This window comes from Humulus lupulus, chromosome 2 (genome assembly GCF_963169125.1).
Source record: "Humulus lupulus chromosome 2, drHumLupu1.1, whole genome shotgun sequence".
In the NCBI taxonomy this organism is placed as follows: domain Eukaryota; kingdom Viridiplantae; phylum Streptophyta; class Magnoliopsida; order Rosales; family Cannabaceae; genus Humulus; species Humulus lupulus.
In genome coordinates, this window is record NC_084794.1 from 255,822,398 (window position 1) to 255,843,587 (window position 21,190).

The following is a 21,190-nucleotide window of genomic DNA, read 5'->3' on the forward strand; positions in this document are numbered from 1 at the left end:
CAGTATATAAATCATGTCCTAATCACATGTTTCTCATGCATCATATGCAATATCCAGCAATCGAGCATGCACCAATAACAGCCATGCATGTCACGTTTAACAGTCAACCAACATGCATTAAGAATAGCCATGCATGTCATACATAATAAACAACCGACATGCATCAATAATAACCACGCATGTCATACTCATTAATCAACCAACATGCATCATAATAACCGTGCATGTCATACATAATAATCAACCGACATGCATCAATAATAACCATGCATGTCTCATATACACAAGGTGCAGTTTTCTTACCTCAGATTCGAGCTAGAACGATTTAAAGAACGACTCTTGAGAACGATCAACTTCTAGTCCATTAGCAGTCACCTAGTCATAACCAAATATAAAACCTCATCAAAATGGGTAATTAAATACTTCCAAACCCAACCCAAGCCTTCGGAACATCGAATCCCACTCAACTAAGTAGTAGGATCGATCCTAGGCCCTTAGAGTTAATTTCCATCACAAAAACACACTTTTGGGAAATTTTTCCCTTAAGGGCGGCGGCCCTACATGGACCATGCCGCGGCGCGCCCCCCTGACAGAGCCTCCACCACCTTCTTCAAGCTAGGGCCGCGGCGCCTAAGAACAAGGTCGCGGCCCAACTTCGCACCAGCCATTTTTCTTCGTTTTTCCACTTCTAAAACCTTCCAAACACCCATCTAAACATCTCCAAATCACCAAGTCAAAGTTACCAAACTTCCCAATGGTCCAAAACCTGAAGCTCAAACCAACCAAAAACTCAACAATTGCCAAAGTCCAATTCTAAGCATAAAAACTTAAGAAACTCAAAACTTAACTCAAAAAAACAGAGCACACCTTAAATTCATAACTGGAACTCACCTCAAACACGGTTTTGAATCCCCTTTAATGGCTGTGACAAGTTCCCTAGTTTCCCCCTTTGATCTCCAAGCTTAACTCCTCAAGGTGGCTCTCAAAATTCAAAGAAAAGGATGAAGGAAAGTTTGTACGGGAGAGAAAGGAAGTATGGATGAGGTTGGGCTCTGTTTTGCTCTGTTTCTACAGCCTACTAAACCTCATGTATATCCAAGCCAAATGACCTAAATGCCCCTAGGTCATTTAAAGGCTTCCAAGCACTCCAAAGGGTAAAATCGTCCTTTTCAACCTATACCGTTAATCATAATTAACGCTCTCCAATTCCCGCTAATCTCAACATTCCCAAATACTAATAAATCATATCTCATTACCCTTTAATTCTCGGTAATGCTCTAATCATTAAATTCACCCCGAGACTCACCCCGAGCCCCGAACTTAAACCCGTTATGACTAGACCGAACACTTACATCTCATGATCATCTCATGCCGATAGCTCGAACCAATCCACCTTATAGTGTGGCTATATTAATTAATCACAATCATGCACCCAAAATATACAATTACGCCCACAGTGGCCAAATTACCAAAATACCCTCACAATAATAAATCCTCCCATATGCATGCATCCACCATCATATAATAATATAATTCTCGTAAACATGCATATAATCGTTAAATATTATAATAAATCAATTATGGCCCTCCCGGCCTCCTAATCAAGGTCCTAAACCTTATTAGGAAATTTGGGGCATTACAATATGTGTTTGTGACGAAACGACAAAGGCCGGGAACTATAAAGGCCAGAAATGGCAAAGGCCGGGATCGACAAAGGCCAGAATCAACAAATGCTGGGATCGACATTAAGCATGTTGAATGCAGGCTGCCAGGGCGAGACCCTCTAAGGGAGTCGTACTCACCCACTCAGTTAAGACCGTGAACTTGGTGCCTGGTAACGCACCCTGACAGGCGTAGGGCGTTGTTGTGAATTCTAATATAAACTTGTAGATTTTCTGTTGTGTTTGGCTAATTATGCATTTGTTGAAATAAATTATTATATGTTGTGCTGTGAAGTTTTCTTGTTGAGCCTCGGCTCACGGGTGCTCTATGGTGTAGGTAAGGGCAAAGGAAAGACCGACCAAGCATGAGTTGGAGGGCATGGAGCGATGTGTACATGTTTGGCCTACCTGGCCGCCACGGCTGGGGTAGTTTTGAGAAATGTGTTATAAATGTTTGATTTTTTCGCCTAGGTCGACTCTAAAGTAACCTTTGAATTGTAAATATGTTTAAAACAATATTTTGGGATCCCAATGTAACACTTTTATGATTTAAATGAATGTCCAACCTTTTATATAGAATTCTTATTTAAATGAATCTTTACTTTGATTAATCACAATTTTGGTGTAATATCTTGATTAGCGAGTTAATTGCATGTTTTAAAATCACACGGTAATGTCTCTAGGGTAGTAGGGCGTTACACTTAGTCAGGTGTGAAAACAAAATCAAATCTAAACAAAAAAAATCTAAATTAATCGTTATCTTAAATGGTTACAGTTAGGTCTAAAAAAACCATATATGAATAAAAAGAATCAGGCATCATTGTACCTGGTTACTTAAAAAAACACAAATCAGAGCAGAACATGATAGTAATCGGTTACAGTTAGGTCTAGAAGAAAAAGAAATTAAATATAAAGTGCAAAATCAAATGTGAAGAAGAAGAAGAAGAAGAACCACAACATCAACAACAACAACAACAACAACAACAACAAAAAGAATAAGAATAAGAATAAAACTAGATTTGAAGAAAGAAGAAGAAGAACCAAAGGGGCAGAGGTGCGTCACTGTCAAGGGCGGGGGCGAAGGTGGCATCGCCGGCTGTGAGATGAGGAAACTGAATGGGGGAGGAGAGAGGAAGAAATGAGAAAGTGAGAGAGAGTGTGAGATCTTGAGGGATAGAGGAGAGTGTGAGAGAGAGTTTTATGTATTTACGATTATGCTAATCTATTTTTTATATTTTATGGAATTGCCATATTTTGAATATTTTTTTCAAAAATTACCATATTTTGTATAATTTTTTTTTCTCATAAATATAGAAACTATGCTTATTTTTCTAATATTTATGTAAACTTATCTTTTTTTAATAAGCCCATTAGCATCGATTTAAAATTAACGCTAAAAGACTTTGTTATTAGTGTCAGTGTGTGTATCGATGCTATTAATATTAAACCCGCACTAATGGCTAAATTTGGTCAACATCGTTAGTGTCAGTGCAAAACTGATATTAATAGACTTTTTTTGTTATAGTGATAATAAATGAATGTAGGCATAAGAAATTTAGAAGAGGTGGGTAAGAAAAGTAAAAATAAAAGTTTGCTATTACGTTGTTTGGAGAAAATTTGAAGAAATGAAAAATATACACTATTTTAATATGTTAATTGAACATATAATTTTTAATAAATGTGTAGGAAAGTATGAGATATTTGCAGTATATCTTTTCTATATAATAAGTGTGTAGATAACGGAAATTCTTGGTTTTAACGGTTTTTATAGTTTTTTTATTTTTTTATGTTAATTTTAACGAAATATTCTTATATTTAACAGAATATTCTTATATTTAACGGTAGTTTGTAAACACTTAAACTTAAATAAAATAAAATAAATAATTAAACAAATTAAAATAGGATATTTTTGAGATATTTTATAATGACAATTATTTAAAAATAATAAATAATTAAACAAATTAAAATATGATATTTTTGAGATATTTTACAGTGATAATTATTTAAAAATAATAAATAATTAAAAAAATTAAAATAAGATATTTTACAATGATATTTATTTAAAAATAATAAAATTATACGTTTTTTGACTTAAATAAAATTTAATTAAACTTAAACTCACTTATTAAAATAATATCATATTAAACATATAATATAATTTACTGTCAATTAGTAACAAATTACTTTTTTAAAACATATATAGTATAAAATTGTCACTCCCAAATTCAAAAACTAAAAAAACATAAATTTAAACAAAAATAAATAAATTATTTAATTAAAATAAAATATTTATTTGAAATTTATATGATATTAATATAAATAATTTATAAATTATATAAATATTTATTTGTATCTAGTATACCAATAAGTGAGTAACACTTGACTAGCCACTTTATTAGTTAATAATATGTATAAACGAGTGCAACTAAATGAAAAATATAAAGTAAATTTTTGGTGAAAATATTAAAATAATACATAAGTGCTACTATCATTAATTTTTTTTATATTTATGATGTAAACATCCTAATAATTATTGACCCATCATAACTAAATTATTTCTTTCCCCCTAATAGATTTAGACAAAAACAAAAGAAAGGGACCCCAACTAGTTTTTTTCAGAGACGATGTTTTTATTAGAAAAAAGAAAGCACTATTTATAGATATTTTTATACATCTCATCTCATTTAATAGTATAAATAAACAGGTTATATGAGTTTCGAAAGTCCAAAAAGTTGTTTTAACTAACTTATTTCCCATAATTATCAACTAAATATTTTTCTAAATGAAGTAGGAATGCATGATATTGGCACACACCTATGACACAAAGTTATATTTGTGATGTCACATCAAGATTCCACAATATATAGTTTATACAATTTTTAATTTCTCCAAAATGTAAATAAATACTCATTTTTAATTTGCAATGAACAATACATAATAAGAAACTCTCTTTCTAAATTTCTCTGATATTTTATTCAATTTATAACCAGATCAACGTTTCTAATAATTGCTCAATCTATCACACAAACAGGGTCTTAATTATATAATCAAAATAGAAGTATGGAAAGATTTGACTTGTAAATTATTGTAAACATTGAACTTCAAGCATGTAACCAGATGTGGACCCCTAATTTCAATATATATATATTTGACTAGTTATCCACAAAGATATGAACCTTTTTCCTAACTGATTGGTTTTGTAATGAGTAGAAATGCATGGCTACGTCTTCATGTTGAAGTATTATTAATATCTTAAAGGTATAAGCCACTAGAGAAGAAAAAAAAAAGGTTCAAATCAATTTGATTGGACATATACATGGTGATATGAAATGAAGGCATTATCTAGCTATTATGGAGGGAGAGTTGGGTCTTTTCAATCATCTTTGGATAGGAATGTCAAGAGTTTCAATTCAAATGATGCAATCATATTAAAACTATGCCTTTGCCATAGCTAATCAACCACTTATTTTATCACTTTAGCCCCTGAATTTTGAAGATATTAGCTAACTTATCTCTTTGTGTGTGGCCACAAAAAAGATTCATACTGCTCTCTATATATATTGGCTTCAATAATTCACCTATGCCGTGTGGTGTGGCACAATCTTTTAATGACCTTGAGTACTAGATTTCAAAGAAAAAACATATCAAAGCAAATATTCTTTGGCCCATATGGCTTTTCATTAAAAAAAGGATAGTGTTGTAGAAAACACTGCTCAAACCAAACTAAGGTGATTGAGCTCAACAAGATTAAGGAAACTTCTTTTTAATGTCAATAATGTGTTTTAAATGAGATTTGATCAAAGTCTTGGAACCTCATTTGTCACATGGGGGGACATTAGAAATAGCTCATATAATGCCTCCATTAATTAGTTTGAAAACATTTCTACTTTTTTTGTTAGCTCAATAAAGACATTGAATGGTGTATGTATGTTTGTTAGCTCAATAAATATTCATAGTTTCAACTTATTTTAGCTTGAAAAGTTACTCTATAATAACAGACACATTGAATAAGTTATAGGTTGATAGGCTTTTTCACCATTAGTAAGGCCTATGTTGTTGAAAGTTTTAATGTTAGAAAAAGAAATGAAGATAGAAGCCATAGAGAGATGAAAATCATGTTGTGTCTACAAAGAGCTTGAAGAAGACTCTGAAAATGATAGGAAAAGCTACTCTGCTGGAAAGTGAAATCTCAGTTCATAATAGATTGATGGTTTTGTTGAGCACTTTAATAGAAAATTTATATATATACCTGACTACATTGGGATATGACCTTTCCCCTCACCGTTAGGGTTGTCTCTATTTATGACAGGTAGGAAAATTATTATCTAATTTTTTTTATATGACGTTGTATATTATAGTTATTTAGGACTTCTCATCAGTTTTAAAAAATTTCGAATAATTTACGATATCGAAAACAAATTTCAAAATAACTTGTTTCACGCGCATATAAAACAAGCTTCAAAACAACTTATTTTTTATTTTTAGGACGGTAAATTATTTAGATTTTCCAAAAAATGTATAAGGGATTCTAAATAACTACATTGTAAACTGTCATATAAAAAAAATTGAATTATAATCTATCCATATACCGAAGATGGGTTTTTCTTAAATTTGTTTTATATGCGCATGAAACAAATTATTTTAAACTCTTTATTGGTACAGTAATTATTCAAAAAAAATTTGAAAATTAATAAGAAGACTATTATAACTATAATGTACCCTGTCATATAAAAAAATTTGATTATAATTTTTTTATGTGCTAAAAACAAAACACCCTACCGGCAGGCAAGGGCAAAGGTCGTGGCCCTAGCATAAAATTTTCCAATATGATATATATATTTAGATTCTGTTTTGAGTGTCTAGTTATGAAAAAGTTCATTGTGTAAACAAAATTTAATTAGATTCTGTTTGGTTTGAAAAAAATACTTTATAGTTCAATCTTAGGTAAAATTCTGTGTATGTAAATTGTAGTTATGACTTTTCAATTAAATCCACCAATTCTGAAAAGAATATTTCATGGGCCCATAAGAAAATTCTGTCTTTGGTTTGTTTTTTGTTATATCTCTATATTCATGAATCAAACACTTAAATATTAAATTGAGATTTTCTTTTTCTTTTTCTTTTTCTTTACATTTTCCTTTTAATTAGCCATAACCCAAAAATAGTGTTTAAGCTAAAGCGATCCATCATCAGAAAAAGGTCAGAGAAGGAGAATTGATGATCATCAAAATTAATGAGTGATTTTTAAAAGTTGATGCTGGCAATGATGGAAGCTCTCCAACGGTTTAGAATCCGAAGAACCAAGCAAGAGCATACTAAACTAAGACAGTTATAAATATATCCTAATATTTTCAAGTTTAACTGTCACATCTACACAGTTCTTCCTCTTTATTCCTTGAATAATAATACAGACAAAACCTTTTCTCCCAAGCTGGAGATCCAACACAACTAATTACTATGCTCAACAACTTGTGCACCTTGTATGGTTATAACCAAAATTAAAGAAAATGGTTCCTCCCAAATAAGTAATCCAAGATATTTTCTTAAACAAATCATAGGCCAATACAGATCTAGAACAACAAGAATTATTTAATCTATAGCATCAAATGAATTATTCAGCTTACCCTATATCATACACAACAATAATAGACATAGAAGATGTTCACCCCCTTTGGTGAATCTTCCCCCTTAACACACTAAGTAGTAGAGTACTATACTTATATAGATCTTATCCATGTACAAAAGTAGTCTCTATATATATAATAAAAAATATATCTGTCTAAGATCCCAGGCATATATGGCACATGAAGTGGCCATTTAATTAATTAGTAGAGATTATTAGAGTTCTAATCCTTCTATCCTCGGCTATATTTTGGTTTAAAAGAGCCATTTGAGACCACTTGTTGAGACACAACCATCTTTGTATTATTATTTTCAGATTGTCTGTGAGATTTTGCATAGTATGAAGAGCCAAATGATCTCCCTTGTCTTTGCTTTCTTCTAGGCTGAGAAGACTGAGGAATGAACACACCAGTGCCTTTGCTGCTCTCTCTATTACAAGTTTGTTCGTACACAAATTGATGAGATTGAACAGCTGGTGGAATAGTATTATGGATTACATGAGAGAAAGCCTGAAAAAAGATAAGCCAAGTATATATATAGAGAGTCAAACACCAGTGTTCAGAAAAGAAAAAAAAATCAGTATGGTTTGAGATAGTAAGAGATGATAGAAATGAACCTGGAAAGAAACTGAAGGGCAATTGGCAAGTGGGTCCTCCTCTTCATCATCATCATCCATGATAAGAAGAGATATTTGCTTGCTTAAGTCTTTAAAGAACAAATCATCTTCTAACTCTCCTGCTGCAACTTCCATACTTGTGAGCCTGAGAAGCGTTTAGCTTGTTTTTGCTTTTCTAAGAAGAAAAAAAATGTCTTCTTTTTCCTCTTGTGGTTTGTGATAAGTAGGACTATAAATAGGGAAAGTAAGAAGGGAATGGGGAGGTTAGTTTAACTAGATGGGGAGGGCATTGAGAGCATGTGGGGTGGTGGGGCCTTAACTGGCAGTTGGCCAATCTGTCTTCAAGTCCCACAACCCCACAAGAATCATATAGTGTGTCATGATATTATCCAGTAGCCAAAAAAGAGATGAGGAACAGCCGGCAACAACCCACATCCAGATATCTCATCAAAGATAGACTCAATCTTCATATAGCTAACTTGAGATTGGGACTGAGTTCTCTACCTCTCATTCATATTTCTAAACACTTCTTGTAGCATATAATAATAAGAAGAAGAAGAAGAAGAAGCAAAATGATGTATATGGTTCAAGATTCACAGTCCACACAAAGAATTTTAACAATATATTGAAAGTTGAAGCAACCAGCTAGCATAAGTCGTTTCATATTATTACATCATAATCAATTAATACATATAAACTAGAGTGTGTGCGTGTGTGTGTATTGATACTTTGTGACTCGTGACAAGGGGCTTTTAAGGTCCCCAAATGCACACATATGTTAAAAGACAAAAGTATTACGATGGTTTGAAAATGATGTGTGTATATACTATGAGGGGGTCTACTTTGGTTTTTAATGAAAAAGCAATCAAAGAGATGATGAAGAAGAAAATAACAGTGATGTAATTGGCATTATTATTGGATTTAACCCCTCAATTGTTACAACATGTCTGCCAGAATCATTTGGGGCAGATGGTGGACTATTGTCAAACACTTGCTAGAGTGGGCCATATAGCTCATAATTATAATACACATAGCCATAGCCATAGGTACTCTTTTCACAGCTAGCTCTTGCATGGATTCAAGAAGCTATACCTATAATGTACCGTATAAAACTTCTGGCTGTAAGAGAATCTATGTGTATGTATTTTCAAACCCCCTTTTGTTATTTTAATTTAATTTTTTCTACACTAAAAAAGTAAAGGGGCATCAAAATAAAGATGAAGATAAATGGAGGGTGGGTCAATATACATAAGCATTAATTGACTAACGTACTATCAGAGTCTTTTCCACTGGCTGAGTAAACTTTATAACTTGGCTTTTGCAGGAACTTCACTCTTAACTGCAAAAGAAAGAGTTGAATTATACAGGTGTTGTGTGGTCCACTTACCACACGGTTTGCTATCTGGCTAAGGGACCCACTCACCCATATGCTTTGCTTAACCATTATATTTCTATGAGAATGGAATTTCATGGCCCTCTCTTCTTTACTTCTCACCCTTAAGAAAATGTCTTAATAGTAATTGCATTACTTTATATCCTCATTCCTTGGAATTGATAGTTAGTTTGCAGATAGCAACTTGAGCCATCTCATTTTAGTTTTTTAAATTTGTTATGTGTGGTGTGGTGTGACCCTAAGCAGCCAAATTTGGCCTAGGTTTCTAGACAAGGCATGTTAAAAAGAATAGGAATTCCCATATGGGTTTATATTATATTTAGTGAGGTTAACAAAAATGAGATTTTTTAAAAAAAGAAAATTGAATAAAAAGATATATTTATTGCTAAATCATGTTATATTTTACTAAAATTAGGATGAACGAAACATCAAAAGAACATATACCACATTTTTTATACGAGAAACGTGACAATAAAAATTATAATTGGAAAGAAAAAATAAACAAAGAAATGTCTTTAATCAAATTATCTATAATAGAACCACGCTAAGGATTAAACATATAGCTTGGATAATCAAAAGAGAATCGTATTCAATAACCACAAGAAGGCGTTCAAACTCCACTCACAGCATGACAAAGACCTCCTTTAATTGCCACAAGCTCACCTAAAACTATATCATAGCTATAAAAAAAAATGGGAATTTTTGTAACAATACAATAAATTAGAAAGGAATATGAGCTAATTTTATGGGGGTACAGTTTAGTTAGGGAGCTATTGGTACAGCTAGTACAAGATTTGAATGCTGACTTTTCTGAGTAAATAGATCTGGTTAGTTTGGCCACCACACCACACTTCATAGTTGAATTAAGTACGACACTTATTCCAATCTGACTTATTTATTTACTTGTGTAGAGTTTGCTTGCAGCCAAAAATGTTATTTCATAAGAATTTTTTTTTTAATTTTATTCCAAAATAGTGTCACGTGACAGTTAACAGCCCTCATCACATGAGCATATGCGATCAACACGACAAACAAAGATCACTGATTAAAGAATCAAAATAGCTTTTTGACAGTAGCCTATCTTTAATACAATTATCAATTATGTCAAAGTTAAAGATTAATAGTCTTGAATTGGAGTAAGAACATAATTTATAAGGGCTCCTACTATGCATAAGGTAGCTCTGGTAGGATCACATCTGAATCAGAAGGATTCATAATTTGAGTATTTAAGATTTTGGAGCAGCACAATTTGACATAAATGAAGGGTATTCAAAAACAAAAACAAAAAGTAAATAAAAAATTCAAAATATGAGGGTCAGCAAAAATGCTAATCATGGTAATTCATAACCTAATTCTGTATCTTTAATCCAGTTCAACTTAAACTGCAAAATGAACTCTTGGTGTTCAATTTACAGTTTAATGCAATCAAAGAAAATCTGTGGGAAAAATAAAATTTACAAATATAGAAAGCTAATTCAACCTTACCCTATCCCTCTGACTGCCCTAAGCAAGCATATAGGGTGCAATGCCTTTAAAGTCTTCATAAGTTTTGGTTTCTAATTAGATCTGAAGTGGTACGGAAAAATATTATGCCCCACCTGCTGTATCCATATCTGCAACTCCATCAACTCCTTTGAAAACAACACGTAATTTTCTTAGACTGGAGGTCTTTGTGTCATTCTTTTTTACTGTACCAGTTGCATGGACAACATCCTTGGAAATTTTACCCATCAGTTCAAAAAGTGGTCGGCTTAGGTTTGATCTGGTCATTTCTTCAAGTACTGGAGGTGCCTGCATGTAAAGGTTCTTCCCTCGATGTGTGATGCTCGCCTTCGACAACTGCAGCTTTGGATGTTCCTCGAGTAAACTTATGAACTGTTGCACACAGAAACGAGCAAATGCTAAAATTACCATCGTACCGGATTATCAATTAACAGTACGCCAATTACCATCGTACCGGATTATCGTTAACAATAAGTCATTTACTCTGTTTTGACAAAAACAGACAAATGATGACCATATGTTTACCGACTTCTTTAATTGAAAATTGTAGCTTGACATAGTTTAAGGGATGACAGCCGGATTTGTCGTTGCACAGATTTTACCCTAATTAGAAATTGTGATGTAACAGTTGATGGAGACACAACAGACAATTGTGATGAACACTAACAACATGCAGAGAGTGGAATAGACAAAACATGACAGATCAGTGCACAACATAGACAATTTTGCTTCCTAGCCTAATGGAATATTAGAGGAACTTTTTCTTCCTCTTTGATTAAGGATATGACAAAAAATTTCTTAATCAACTTAATACACCAGATAAATATTTGGAGTCAACGCAGAGTGACTTAGTATGCATCTCCAGAGAAATGTGACCCCACCAGCAAATTAACTTTTTTAAAATATTTAGGAAGCAAATGACAATAAAAAGTATTAGCATTGGAATCTTAGAAATCTTTAATGCTAAGATCATTAGACAAGCAAGCATAAACCTTCTTGACTTAGAAAGTTAAACACAAAAAGATTTCTAGAAAAACTCACGTAATATACATGCCAATCTCAAAATCATTCTAACTATGAATTTCAATCACCCTCAGAAGCTAATATGTTACAACTTTTGGGATAATATGAACAAATCAAGTCTCGTAAAAGAATCAGCTAAAATTTACATGGAACAAAAGATATAAAACTTTGGGGGATATTTCGAATCGACCAAGGCTCCCATTGATTTGGTCACCTCAATAGAAGAGTAAACCAAGATCTAAATGGCCAAAAAGTGTCTCTAAGCTTATTAGTACAAATTCTCAACAACTATCAAGGAACATGTCAGCCATTTGTTTCTTTAAGTGATGCATGATTCAATGAAATCAGCAATAAATCAAGTAGGTTCAAAATTTAAGCCGCTTTACCTTGCCAGATAGTATGCAAGTCACGAACAATATAAAAAACTGACAATGATATCAAATTCAAATATAGGATAACGGAAGTTACCTTCTCTAATGTTACTGAAGACTCTAGCTCAACCAGAACACCCGGGCCACATGCAAGACAGTCCTTGTCCTTCACAAATTCAGTCACTTTAGTGTGGAGACCTTCCGCACCATTGTATCTAGTCAAAGTTCTAATTGTCAGTATAGTTTAAGTTAACAATTTATTCTTGAATTTCCATAGCAAAAAAAAATGAAAAATTATAGAAGCAAAAACATGAAAAAAGAAGGGTTTAGCATGGTTACCCCTTGAATTTGTTGAGATTAGCAAAATAGCTTTTAATTTTGTTTTCTTAGCAATTAAGTCCTTGAATTTATAAATTGTAGCAATTAACTTCGTATTGTTAAATTTGTAACATTTTTTTTTATAATTTAACCCCTTAAATTCATTGCATATTTGCAATATAGTCCTTCCAACTCACCATCAATTAGCAGATGTCCCCTTAAAAATGTTATGATTGTAAACCTTTTATAAATTGGAGGTAATTGCTAAATAAATTAAATTCAAGGACTTAATTACTAAAAAAAATTAAGAACCACTTTGCCAATTCACAAAATCTTTAAGGGGGCAATCATGCCAATAACCCCAAAAATGATTATTTTGTATCATTTTTCCAAATAATCTTAAAATGATAATAAATAAATATTAGCCCTCCGCTGAACTCTACACTCTTCAGGAGGTACCAGTATTCAATGTTGAATCAGAAGATTGGCACTCAAGAATTAAACTTACAGAACAAACAAACTATAACTCATAGCATGGGCTTATGTTTGGTTTATCACCAGGGAGTGTTCTAGAGAATGTGAATCCACTTAACCTACCAAAGTTTCTAAGTCTAACATGTAAGATTAAAAAAGAAAGGTATCAAAACAAAAACTATCAAAATACTGTTTCCATATGTTATTAACTCTTAGTTCGGCCAATCATTTAAATATCCATAATAAAAAGGAGAAAAACAAGGAGCAAAATGTTTTATTATTCATGTTCTTTTGTCATTTTCTCTTCTTGTCTTCCATTTATTTTCTCTTATACACATACACTGAACAGAGAGTTACTAAAAGGAAAGCATGATCTTCATTGATAAGGGAAAGATTGAATTATTAATATATTATATTCACATATAAAGAACCCATGACATAAATAACAGAGAAGTATGATATCACAGTTATATATGAAAATCAGGACTGTATTTATTAGTTCAATGCAAGCTATAGAGAAGAGAAAAAAGGGCACACGTTAAGTAGTTTGACAGAGTTTTGCTGCATCCAGATGCAATCTTTAATGTTTCCATTGCACATGCAGCTGAAATAATTGCATTGGTGGAAGCAATTGCCGGTATGATATTCTTCACAACACCCTGTAAACAACATGAATAAAAAATCTTCTCATGATCACAAGAGAAATAGATACACAGCACTAATGTTTAAAAAGGCTAGTTTAAGCCTCAAGGCGTTTTGTCTTGGTGAAGCGAGGCATAAGCCTCACATCTTATATTAAAAATGTATTTTTTAAATTGTAAACTACTAAACACTAATAATCAAAAACTAATAAATCATTAAAACAAATCATAAAACTAAAAATTGAAACAATATTCTAAAAAAAAAACTTCAATTAAATGTTTGAATTAGCAGACTCAAGTGATCTCATGCATTTTTTAAATTGTAAACTTCTAAACACTAATAATCAAAAACTAATAAATCAATTAAACAAATCATAAAACTAAAAATGAAAACAATATTCTAAAAAACACTTCAATTAAATGTTTGAATTAGCAGAGCCTCAAGTGATCTCATGTGGTATTTTCTAACTAATGCTAGAATTTTATAAATTATTTACTATTTTAAGCACTATTGTAAGGCCCACTACTTACAAAAGTCACTTTTGTTGCGCCAAACTTAATAATGTAATTATTGTTAAACTAGTTTTGTTGGGCACAGCACTTCAAACCCAAAAGAAGAATAATAAGAAGCTGTTAGCCTAAAAAGGGCAACTCCAAACAGAGAGGTGTAAGCCTCTCTTCTCTTCCCCAAGGTGTAAGCCTTAAGGCTTTAAAAAAAGCCTTTGAAGCTCGCCTCAAAAAAGCCTTTTAAACATTGCACAGCACCATAGATATCAAAGCCTTTTAAAGACTCACTGCTTCCAAATCTCTTCACTTTTAATTTTTTTTTTTGCCTTGCAAAAAGAAAAACGGAAAAAAAAAAATTGAATCACCTTTCAATAAAGAATGCCATGTATTAAGTCATAAAATTGACAAAAATCAAGTCCACAGTAACATATCGGCAAAGGAAAGAGATCAAACTCCTCAGGAATCAGCAAATCAGAAACTTCGTCTATTTTATAAATTCAGCGTTTCAAAGAGACTTCCTTCAGCATGTACATACCTGAGTAAGAGAATAAGTAACTCCTGGAATACCAAAAAGCTCAGCCCTTTTGACAGCCTACAGCATTTAGAGAACAGTAGTGGAAGAATTAAAATTGTGGGCCTAAGGAAAAAAAGGGGGCAAAATTACAAGAGAATTGCTTATGAACCTCATCATAGACCCACTTCATATGCTTTGGGTCATCGGGATCGAAAGCCTTCCCACTATGAGCCTGCAAGTGAAATGCATTTACAATGGCACGGCAATCAAATTTTAGATAAACTTGTCTGGAAAGATAATGAAAATAACAACAACAAAAGTTAAAAGATAAAACCACGAGTAAACATCACCTCACACCAACCAATTTTAGATCAACTTATCTAGAAAGATAATGAAAATAAAAACAAAACGGAAATTGAACATAAACCAACAGTAAACATCACCTCATCCCATTTAATTAAGTGGGCATATTCTATACAATGTGCAGCAGTTCTAGGGGTTTCTGCAAGGGTGCATAAAGGAAACTTCACTTGAGGTGGGAAAAGCCAGATGGTACACTCAAAGCACGGTGTGACCCCTGGCATAATGACCCTTGCGTGGCCTTTAAAACCTTCTGTGCCACCATCTACCATAGGTTTGACTGTTTCTTCTAGTGGGTTATCATCTGTATCATACTCTAAAATTTCCTCATAGATGAAAAGGAAGGAAAAATCAGTAACACATACCACCTTAGCATAATAGGATAAAGTAATAACAGGGTTGTCTACAAAAGACCATTTTAAATTGCTAAGAAGAATTTGTACATAGTTAGTAAATAAAAACTAGCATTTACCAAGAGATGAAAATCATGAAGTTAAGTTACCAACCTAGAAAGCCACATGCTACAGCATTAATGTAACTTCGAGCCTCAATAGAATCGAGACCAAGGGCAATAATACTAAAATTACTAAAAAAATCAAGCTCCTTGTCTTCAATACGGCAAAAGTGAGGCACAATATTCACACCACTAACTCTTTCCATGACACGTTTTGCAGCTACCTCAGCCTTTGGCTTACCAACATCTTCGAGTCTACAATATTAAGGACTATTAAGGTAAACATGCTTACTAGAAACTGAAATTCCAGCGAAACTTATATACTTGCATAGCACATAAACTGAAAAGATTAGAATACTCGTTATCATATGGCAGCAATGATGATAAAAAAAAACAATAATAATAATTTAAAAACTGCTGATATTTATTTGGTGCATACTGCATGGTCAACAAACATTTTCTAAAAGGAAAAACAAATTCTAACAAATATTAATTCCTGTAAACAATAGCATATGGCCTACTTAATTTTTAGTTTCTCTCATAAAATTTATTCAAAAAATGACTTGTATGTTATGTGTCAATTGGCATAGCACCATGTGAAGATAAAAAGAACCTGAAGAGAAATTGACGATTGAGATTGGAGACCTCAATGCGGTCCATGTCTATAACTTCGAGCTCCCGAAAACCAGACAAAGCCAAGTCCTTTAGCAGCTCACACCCTAATCCACCAGCTCCTACCACCAACACTTTCACGTACTCTTTAAGGTCCTCCCTCAGCTGCAACCCCCAAAAGAAAACATAAAAATTAATCGCACCAAGAATTGGGTCAAAATCATCTAAAATTTAACTAAACCCTGAACCAGAATCTTCAAGCAGACCGAGTATCTGTGAAAATGTCGAAAAGGGAGTTAGAAAGAGAAGAGCTTTACTCCGGGGCCAGGTTCGAAGGTGGGTCCGACGAGATTTCCAGGCCTGAGGAGGAGCTTGTCGAGGTCCCTCGATCGGCTTGGCGGCACCACAGTGTCTGCCATTTTAAACGTCTCTCTCTTCCGAAATTGCTCCTGCTTTGTCGAGAAATCTCAGGAGCGAAACTCGAAACCTCCGTCGGAGGAGCAGAGCCGGGAGTACGGAATACGCAGAGGAGTTGGTGATAGCTTGGATTTTAAGCTTGTTGCCTTCTAAATCACTGCCATTATTGAAACTTTAATTGCAGAAAGTTTTATTTTTTAATATTAACAAATTAATTAATTTATTTTTTCACTATATTAAATATTACTATCTATGATATTTCTTTTCCCACAACACAATTCACCAAAATGAGGATTATATTTTAGGAATATATTATCTCCATTTTTACTAGATATTAATTTTGATCTTATATTCTGAAAATTTTCAAAGCAACCCCTTATCTTATAAATTAATAAATAAAAAAATCTAATTTTGAAAAAGTAAATATTTAAATCTTAAATTTAATAAATACAAAACTATCACCTAAAACATTAAATTAAAAATTTTAAAAAATTTTAAAATTTAAAAAAAAATTAAATTTAATTAAAAGTTTTATTTCTAATTTCTAATCTCTAAGATCTTTCCAAAATTCTTATAATAATTTTGAAATATTTTTCATACTTCTAGTTTTAAATAATCTTTACATTTAGATATTTTAAAATTTTCAAGTTTAATTAAAAAACAATTATTTCTAATTTCTAAGATTTTTCAACAAATCTTATTTAATATTTTATATATATTTAGATCTTTTGAAAAATCTTAAATATTATAAATAATTTTTTAATTAAACACTACAACAAAATAGGCATTTAATGGCTATATGGGGGAGACATTGTAGACATTTGATGTCTCCCCCTAGGGGAGACGTTGTTGCAGGGGCCATCTAAAGTGGCCCTATGACGTCTCCCATGGGGAGACTTTGTAGACATCCAACGTCTCCCCCTGGGAGACGTCATAGACGTCATAGGTTTTTGTATTTTTTTTTTTTAAAAATTAAATAATTATTTTCAGTATATTAATTAATATAATTAAATATATTAATTTTTTTAAAATAGAATTAAATATATTAATTAAAAAATCTAAATTATATACAAATTTAAATTTCGAATTTTCATTAATAAAACTGAAATGTGTATATCTAATATGCTTTTGCTAGCTAAATATACAAAATTGTAATATTTGTTGTTAAACATACAAAATTAACAAATATTACACTAGCTAGCTAAACATATAGTAAGAAAGAGAAAAAGTAAAAGTAAATGACAAAAACCTAATATGTTGGACGATGACTTTGAATTATCGGTAGCATATGGTTCGCCCAGTGTTGTCGCATTTCATTAATTTGTGCTTGTGTATATGGCGTAGTGTTTAGCTACAAAAAATACAAAGTAAAATATATTAGTTAATCAATTATTTGATTATATATACTTTAATAATAAATAAATTGTTAACTTTGTATAAATTTATATACATACCTCTTTCTTCAAGTAACGTCCAGGTCGTGAATGTTCAATGTAATCCTTGAACATTCTCATCACATAATATTCACATGCCACATTGTCTGGTTGGTGCGGACACTAATATTTAAATAAAATATCAAGCAATTAATATAAAAAATATCAGTAAAATTCAAGTATAATTAAAGTCGTAGTTACTTACTTTCGGTTGCACAATTTCTATATTATTTGGAATCTCGGGAGGTTTTGGTAGACTGGTCAGAAAAATGTTGAAAGCATTGACTATTACTGCCACAATTTCTTCACGGTTTTCCAGTTCTGAGTTCACCGGATCACAACAACAAACGTAATATGCATATGGGGCCAATATAATCAATATCCAATGATCACTGCACAAGAAAAATAATACTTGGTATAAGTCTCCAACGCAAATGTTATAAGGACTAAGTATCTGGTAGTAACAAATTTTTGAACTTACCCATGGTTCCAGGGGACAATCATAAGTTGCTCACTTGATCTTAATTGACGACAGCGCTTGAACAGACCTTGAACACGCTCTTCAAATGAACTTCCTTTAGTGGCTACAACATTAGGATTGACAAATAAAAACTTATTTTGGCACCCTTGTTAAACGGGACCACAATATATCGTTCAAATGGATACATCCATCTTAAATAAACAGGACCACAAAATCTCAATTCTCTAACCAAGTGAACTGTAAGATGAATCATTATATCAAAAAAGGAAGGTGGGAAGTATTTCTCCAGCTCACACAAGACCTCAGCAATTTCATCATGTAACTTGGGTAACTTAATAGGATCAATCACCTTACAACACAATGACTTGAAAAATAAACATAACCTTGTGATAATCTCTCGAACTTTTTGAGGTAAGACAGAACGAATTGCCACTAGTAGCAAGTGTTGCATTAGAATATGATAATCATGAGATTTCATACCACTCAGAGTACAACTTTTCATGTCTACCAATGACCTTATATTTGATGAATAGCCATCTGGAACTTTTACATTAAATAGATAGGAACAAACTTCCTTCCTTTCATCTTTAGTGAGGGTGTAAGCAACAGGAGGCAAGTATGTTCGTCTCTTATCTATTTTCGGAGTTAATCCTTCACATATACCCATTGCAGCCAAGTCTTGTCTAGCCTTAATTCTGTCCTTAGTTTTCCCAGGAATATTCAACAAAGTTCCAATCAAACTATCACATACATTTTTCTCTATGTGCATAACATCTAAATTATGGCGTACAAGTAAGAATTGCCAATATTCAAGCTCGAAAAAAATAGATTTCTTTTTATAACAACTTTTGGGCTCTTCCACAACCTTAGCCTTCCCACGACCCTTCCGCTTTGTAGGTGTACGAACTTTAGGCTTACCTAACTTAAACATGATTTTAGACATCTTCTCAAGTACTTCACTCCCATTTAAAGGTTGAGGAGCCTCCTCAAACTCTTGTTTGCCGTTGAATGCCTTTTTCCAAGTTCGATATTTATGCGTACTAATCAAGAACTTTCTATGACCCATATAACATACTTTTCGGGAGTGATTTAAGTATTCAGAACATGTTTTTTCTTCACAAACGGGACAAGCCTTATATCCTTTCACACTAAACCCGGATAAATTTCCATAAGCAGGAAAGTCATTGATAGTCCACAACAATACAGCTCTAAGATTAAATTCTTCTTGCCTATACGCATCATAAACCTTAACCCCTTCATCCCACAAAGTTTTCAAATCATCGATAAGAGGCGACAAATATACGTCGATGTCATTGCCAGGTTGTTTAGGTCCTGATATCAACAATGTCAACAAGGTAAATTTTCTCTTCATGCACAACCATGGGGGTAGATTGTAAATGACAAGCATAACAGGCCAACAACTATACTTACTACTAAGAGAAGTGTGTGGATTAATCCCGTCAGTCGAAAGACCTAGACGAATATTACGAGATTCATTTCCAAAACAAGGCCACTTCAAATCAACCCTCTTCCAAGCTAGGGAGTCAGCTGGATGCCTTAATTTACCATCATTTATTCTCTCATTAGCATGCCACGATAAATTTTTAGCATGTTCAGCATTTCTAAACAACCGGATGAAACGAGGAATAGAAGGAAGGTACCACAAGACCTTGGCGGGTACTCCTTCCTTGACATCCTCACCATTTCTTTTCTTTTGCCATCGTGACTCACCACAAGTAGGACACATTTTTGCATCTGCAAAGTCATTCCGATATAACATGCAATCATTAGGACATGCATGAATTTTTTCATATTGCATGCCCAATGAGCATAATGTTTTCTTTGCTTCATAAAATGAAGTTGGCATTTCATTACACTCCGGCAACAAATCATTCAAAAAACAAAGTAGATCAGTCATCCCTTTATCACTCCAACCGTGTTTAGCTTTCAAATTGTACAACCTAAGGAGTGCAGATAACTTTGTAAATTTTTTACAACCGGGGTAAATCGGTTTCTCAGCATCACTAAGTAGTGTCTCAAACTTATCTGGGTCTACTCCGGATCCATAATGTGCGTCATCAATCATATCATCTAATGCATCGCAATTCTCCTCTACTATATTCCTCCTTACTTCATTGGGTCTACTTGGTGGAGTTGGCGCGACATGCATTCTCTCCCCATGCATATACCAAACCGTGTAACTTTTGTCGATTCCATTGAAAAATAAGTGTTGTTTGATCTTACTAAGATCCATTTTCCTTACATTTCCACACTTAATACATGGGCAACGAGTAAATTTTAGGTCTTTCACATTCTTCGAACAAAATCTTAAGAATAAATCGACCCCGTTTTTATATTCCACGGATAACCTATTCGCTGACATCCATTTTCTATCCATATCTTCTCCAATATCTATGAAAAATTAAACAATAAAAACTACATAAGCATATGGCCGAGTGTATGAAAAATTGGGCAGCATTTCTTCTATATTAGTAACCTAGCCATCAGTCAATCTTATCAAATCCAATCAAATAAGTACAACACAATTCAAATATAATATTAGAATACATAATTCTAGACAAAATCGGACAGCATTTCCCCTATAATGTTGATCTAACCATCTGTTAACAACAAGTCAAACAATTCAAACAGCACGCAATAAGTTTATTCCTTATAGCTCCACAGCACACAAACAAATTTTCCAGAACCTACTTCACTAAAACACACAGTTCTCAACCTTCTGTTATCACCGCAACACACAATTTTAATCTTAGAACCTACTTCACTATG

General features: G+C 32.8%; 2 protein-coding genes across 2 annotated transcripts; both read right to left on the minus strand.

The window, feature by feature from the left end:
* Positions 1-7,183: 7,183 nt before the first annotated feature.
* On the minus strand, positions 7,184-8,434 carry LOC133819243 (uncharacterized). The gene is made up of 2 exons (XM_062252441.1): positions 7,900-8,434; positions 7,184-7,792 (listed from the first exon to the last, which is right to left on the minus strand). Exons 1-2 carry the CDS (start codon positions 8,032-8,034, stop codon positions 7,517-7,519), a joined length of 411 nt encoding a protein of 136 aa, XP_062108425.1. The 5' UTR covers positions 8,035-8,434; the 3' UTR covers positions 7,184-7,516.
* A 2,167-nt stretch (positions 8,435-10,601) lies between these two features.
* LOC133819244 (NEDD8-activating enzyme E1 catalytic subunit) lies at positions 10,602-16,659 on the minus strand. The gene is made up of 9 exons (XM_062252442.1): positions 16,387-16,659; positions 16,071-16,234; positions 15,510-15,712; positions 15,087-15,319; positions 14,813-14,875; positions 14,665-14,721; positions 13,519-13,640; positions 12,287-12,404; positions 10,602-11,167 (listed from the first exon to the last, which is right to left on the minus strand). The coding sequence occupies exons 1-9, from the start codon at positions 16,486-16,488 to the stop codon at positions 10,880-10,882; spliced, it is 1,350 nt and encodes a 449-aa protein (XP_062108426.1). The 5' UTR covers positions 16,489-16,659; the 3' UTR covers positions 10,602-10,879.
* Between the last annotated feature and the right edge of the window lie 4,531 nt (positions 16,660-21,190).